This window comes from Pocillopora damicornis, chromosome 6, assembly GCF_964200805.1.
Source record: "Pocillopora damicornis chromosome 6, jaPocDami1.2, whole genome shotgun sequence".
NCBI lineage: Eukaryota > Metazoa > Cnidaria > Anthozoa > Scleractinia > Pocilloporidae > Pocillopora > Pocillopora damicornis.
This window is the reverse complement of record NC_142675.1, coordinates 10,128,996-10,134,517: the sequence shown is the minus strand read 5'-3', so window position 1 is coordinate 10,134,517 and position 5,522 is coordinate 10,128,996. Positions and strand designations below refer to the sequence as shown.

The 5,522-nt window shown below is 36.7% G+C and overlaps 1 protein-coding gene across 1 annotated transcript; it reads right to left on the bottom strand.

The window, feature by feature from the left end:
- LOC149043866 (P2X purinoceptor 7-like) lies at positions 1–1,372 on the bottom strand. Its single transcript, XM_089209138.1, has 3 exons — positions 863–1,372; positions 531–657; positions 1–449 (listed from the first exon to the last, which is right to left on the bottom strand). The coding sequence occupies exons 1-3, from the start codon at positions 1,089–1,091 to the stop codon at positions 281–283; spliced, it is 525 nt and encodes a 174-aa protein (XP_089065264.1). The 5' UTR covers positions 1,092–1,372; the 3' UTR covers positions 1–280.
- Between the last annotated feature and the right edge of the window lie 4,150 nt (positions 1,373–5,522).

Here is a 5,522-nt window from a genome sequence, read left to right as displayed (position 1 = left end):
AAAGTTAGGTTTGAGGTTTATTTCATTCAGGCCACGCAGCTATCCCTGGCAATGTGGATAATTTAATAACTGCAGTAGGGATGACATTCGTTTGGCTCTGCATGGCTTTTAACTGAATCACTATGCAGAAATGTGTTAGTAATTCATATCCTCGATAAGTAATTGTATATTTCACGCAAATTTTAGAAAGAAACCGTAACATAAGGAAAGAAGAGCCTCTGATGTTATACACGCAAAGAATATGTTACTAATCATTATTAAAGGGCATTATGGATAAAGTTCAAAGTTCCAGTTCTGCTTCTCGAAACCCCACGTAATTACCACTCTCTTCGGGAAATGTTTTACGTATGGCCGTGACGACGCATGCTGGCACGATTCTCCGCCGGTTTTTTCCTAATACCCCATGTGCCCACCAAGTAAATTGTCTGTAGGCTGCCAAACGCCAAGTTCTAGAGAACAAGAGGATATAAAGTCACAAAAGCGATTGACTTAATTACGCGTACAAAATAAGAAAGAAAAAGACAGTTTACCTGTTGACGATAGGGTCGGGAATTGGATTGAGCCGCGCATTGTGGATTGCAACCAATGCCGTGCTCAAAACATCCGTGTCCAAGCATACAATGCCAAATTTCGGATGTTCTGTTATACATCTAACACCTATCAATACCCAAAAAAAAGAAAAAAGTCTTAACATTTTCTTTCCCTCACTGTTTCAATAATTTTCATCCATCAGACCTTGTAATTGTAATTACAATTACAACTAAGATCGAGTTTGCAATTGTCCACCTTTTGTCACTCTTAGCAAAGAAGCGGCCGCTTCAAACAAAATACTCGTGAGAATAATCACATAATAAGTACAAACCTGAATTGTCGAACTTTTGATTAAGTTCCTCTAGTTCTTGGCAGCAGTAACATTCATTTGCCACCGGCATAAGCGTACAAGCGCCGCACAAACACCATTCGATGTTTCCCATCCTCGAAGTATTGTCTTCTTCGTGGGCTTCTACCTCCTGTTCTACACTCTCTTCCTGAGGTGGTTCTTCTCCAGGCTGATATGCTGGTTCGAACTGAAATGGTTCTATTCCGCTCATGACGAAGGGTCGACGAAGAAGCAATTTGTATTATAATTTAGCCGAACGATAACACGTTCTAAAGTGATCCCCATAACATACGTTACAGGCTCATTTGGAAGACCGCTGATTTAAAATTGGTGCCCACGGATTGAAAGCCGAAACAGTGCGAAAATACAAAATTTAAAGAGATATTTCTCCAAGGCAAGACACATTTAGCACAAATAACGTCTGAAATCGAGAATTTCGTCACTTTGGCTATCGAAAGAAATTAACTCAATTTTTGGCTTCAGTTCTCCTTTAAGAACTGATCAAGACCTTTCTGCCTGCGGAAAGTTTGTGTTACAGTCAGTTATTTTTCATAGAATTTGAGTTGCAAATTCGACTTGAGGAGGCTCCATAGTGTTTTTTACCACGCGACATCTGAGTGCGAACATACCGCGAGCTTTACAAGTGTCAACATGTAATACAAACATGGCGGCTCCATACGATCGCATGATTGTTATCTGAAAAGCTGTGTTAAAGCAGTTTAGCACAACACAGTTTTAATGTCATGGAATCAAGGATTTCCAGCAACTGCACCCGTAATATTCATAGGCCTTCTACGGTTGAAAAAGAGGTCAACCGAAACGAAAACACTGAAGGAAAGATTGCCAAAAGGCGACAGCTTCGAAAGTTTACGCATGCTCAGATACAGATCTTAGCGAACTTCTATTCCATTATGTAATGTTTTTCGACAAAGAAAATAAGGATCTTTAGAGCAAGATTTATTGCGTTTTCCCTGGTGGAATATCTTAAGATTTGTTTGATTGTTGAACATATTTCTGTCCTTCCTTCTGCCTGTTTTCAAAAAAATTCATAGGACCAAATTTGAGATAGGGGAGAAAACACAAAATTGTAAATAGCGAGGAAACTGCCTCTGCAACCCAATTTTTTTTGGCTTTTAAATGATCGGCAGGACAAATTGCACAAATTGTGAACATTTTGAGAGATCGTATTCAAGAAAATTGAAGAATATCAAAAGCAAAGCCAAATTAACACTAGCAAGCACGAAAATCATTTTGATAATATTTACTACAGCAAACGAAAGTTCGAACCTCGCTCATTGCCTTTTGATGGCTTTTAGTGACCTTGAAATGAAAAAAAAAAACACCTAAAAAGCTACGAGAGAAACACTACGCTGATGCGTGCGCCAACATTGAGCAAAAACTCTCATCTTCATGAGATTTCATCGAACATTACGTGTTATGTGTAATACCAATTCCGTTGTATCTATTTTAGGTGCAGAATCATTTGGAGCAAGTTAAATTTAAAGCTTTCCGTCGTAACCATTGGCTAAATTACTTTCCTCATTGTTGTGATAATGTTTTTCACCAAAACACGAACGGAGCTCTTGATAGAAATGAAATCTCAGAACTTTCTCATAATTGCTTTGAAATAATGTCAATTTTGAAGCTTCAAGAGAAAAGCTGTAGAATCAACTTACCTTGCTACTTACCATGTAGTAAAGAACTTAGATGCACAGAAAAACAAAACAAAACAAAATAGCTTCGACTTCAAATCTGAGTAAGAAGTACGGTAAGATAACTTATCATTCAGACGACTAATCGTACAAAAGATACTTAAATTACTGACCGACTAAAAATTCAACAGCAAAATTACTTAGCCATTTGAGAGGGAAGACAAGGAAATGCAACGAGTGTCATCACTTGAATATAAAATGTAAAGTCTGTCAATCCTAGAGGTAAGTTATCCTGTTGTGGAAAGCAAGATAGTTTTTTTTGCAACGTTTTTTTTTCTCGTCACGTGGTTTGTGTTTGAAAAATCAGAAGGGAACGGGAACAGTTTTAATTTGTTTAAACTGCTCGGAAAATAAATGGTGGAAAGGTCTGAGTGTAGCAGATGGTTAAATGAATATAAAAATTTCCCTATGTCATTAGAGATTAATTTTCACTTAAAGAACATTGTCTCATTTGATCATAAGGAACAGTTTTCCAGAATTGATAGCTTTCTTGTTATTAAAAATTCATACATGTTTGTGTCTTTACCGTTCAGAGTGATATACGTGATTGATGTTATCAAGACTTTAAACGAAAAATATTGAACAATGTCTCCTTGACCGTGCTATACATGGGGGACATAAAGTGAGAAAGGATTTTTTTGTTCACCTGCGTCGACTGAAATCCATGAAATCAGTCAAATTTAGAGGCAAAACTAATTATCAAATTGTCTTAGGTCGACAGACATTAAGTCAATATCATTTTCCTTCAATCATGGAGGTAAATTTCCTGTGGGAGTACATTTCCTTACCTCGGTTTATAATAAGAGTTTGTCAGAATCGATTCATATTGGTTGGAATATGAAAACTATATATGACTACTAATCAGATCGGCATGCCTAGCTATAACTATCAAAGCTTAGAGGTTTGAATAGCGCAGGTTCTAATAAATATCCCCCAAATTACGTTCTCGGGGTCTTTATTTACTTTATCTCAATTCAAAATTAGTGATCAGAAAGAGAAAGCTGTCTCAAAAACCATTACAGCAAAGCGACAATTATGCAAACCTGTCTTTTAAAAAAACCAGTGCTTATTTCACTTCTTCAAACTTATTGGCTAAGAGAACTCCAAAGTCACCAAAAACACTGGAGCAAACAGTTGAAAAAGACTGACAGTTTGAAATAATCGCACATGTGTTCTATTAAACATCAAAAATTGCAAACCTCCAAAGACTGAAAGTGAAGTTTACTTAATACAAACATTTTAGTAGCAACAAGAACTTTGTCTTATTAATGCTCCCGGAGAAAGACATTAGTCTCGTTTTCCCACCATGATAAGAAAGTTCCTCTTGTATATGTCAATATTGTTTTGCTGTTGGCCGAAAAAAGTGTCCACCAGAATGCAAAAGATGAGCTTCTTGCTCAAGCCATGCTTGTACAAGCTCACATAAAAAAAAACTCTTATTTTGCATCATACGATGTCCATATACATGGGAGAAAAAAAAGGGAACTGTAACCCAAATCGTTAATTTACAGAACTATTGTAGCATACAGCAAAAATTGAAAATGAATTCAAATCTTTAATGTATTTACCAAATCTTTCCCAATAATTTTGGCGTTGATCTCACCTACGTAAATTATTTGTACATGCCAACTTTGGAACCGTAAGCGAAAAGGAAAATTCACTTTTGAATTCAAATTTCCAATTTACCTTTAGTATCAAAGTGTCGACCAACATGTCTTAAACTGTCTTCTTGATTTCATCTTAGAATTGGAAAAATTACTAACCTATAATTCAAACCGTGGGCATCTTCCATCCTGGATTAGATTGTTGTTATACCCCAAAAAATACGGCTTACAGCTTCTGTTGCATTTTCTAGACTTCCGTTAATCAAATATGTCGGCTAGAACTGTTAAAGGTTAAGTCGACTCCTTCTCAGCTGACGGCATTGATCGCCTCGCATTTTAAAACAAAACAAAAAGAAATATTAAAATGGCAGGTATAAATTAAAATTTCTACCTAAACTGAAGAATACATAAATATATTGACTACGGAAATATTTGTCTTGTTTTCAATAAAGTTTCATTCATACTTTGACAGCTTTTCATCCTTCTGGGCCTATTGAAAAGGTCATAGACAGGCCTACACAGACTCCCCTGTGTGGTTTTACGTTTGCGACGCAAAAGTCTTTAATTAAAGCTTCGCTCTGACGAGTATGTCTTTGAGCGATTTACCTCTTTTGTATGATATAATCGGAGGCGTTTTGTAAATTGTTTTCAGCAGTGGCTGATTTTGGATGAGGTTCCATTCTTGCATCAGTATTTGTTTTAAATTTTTAACCCATGGGTGGTATGCTGTCACAAAAGGCAATATTTCATTACAGAATCGCGCCCATTGAAAAACGTCGCACGGGAAAATGCAAATAAGCTAGAAAAGAGAAAGAGAGCATGCGTAACTTCACGCAGGCCTGTCAATCCGACTGTCAATTATGTAATCCCCCGTGTACGCAGTGTTCGAAAGTATTGTTTCTTGTACAGACAACCGAAACGTAGCGCTTTTCATCGAAGAAGAATAGACGTAATTAGTGGCGTGATCTTGATTAGGTTATATTGTTTAAAAATCGGTCAGATGTAAAATTAAATTACCTTTCAAATGCCGGGTTTTCAATTTGTGTTAAGACTCAAATGCGGCAGATTTGCGAGGTTCGACCATCAATTTCGCCAAGAAAGCAAAACATCCCAGAAATATTCCTTTTAGTAAAATTTCCGTACTGCCCCATACTATCGTAAAACAAATCTGTTTTCCCAATGGTAAAGTATTGTTTTTGTCACTCTATCCAAGAACTGAACGTATAATGTAGTGTGGGGCTGTGCGGAATTTTACCTTCCTTTTTGGCCCGTTATTGCTGTCAGTTTCAGATAACACGTCGGTAGTCTAATTACTTTTCGAAAAGC

What these genes read in the sequence shown, in the direction of transcription:
- LOC149043866 (XM_089209138.1), bottom strand. Translation starts at nt 1,091, where the DNA reads ATGAGCGGAATAGAACCATTTCAGTTCGAACCAGCATATCAGCCTGGA. An exon ending in TCAAAAGTTCGACAATTCAG is followed by an intron (nt 658 to 862) that starts GTTTGTACTTAT and finishes GGGTATTGATAG; the next exon opens with GTGTTAGATGTATAACAGAA. An exon ending in CCCGACCCTATCGTCAACAG is followed by an intron (nt 450 to 530) that starts GTAAACTGTCTT and finishes CTTGTTCTCTAG; the next exon opens with AACTTGGCGTTTGGCAGCCT.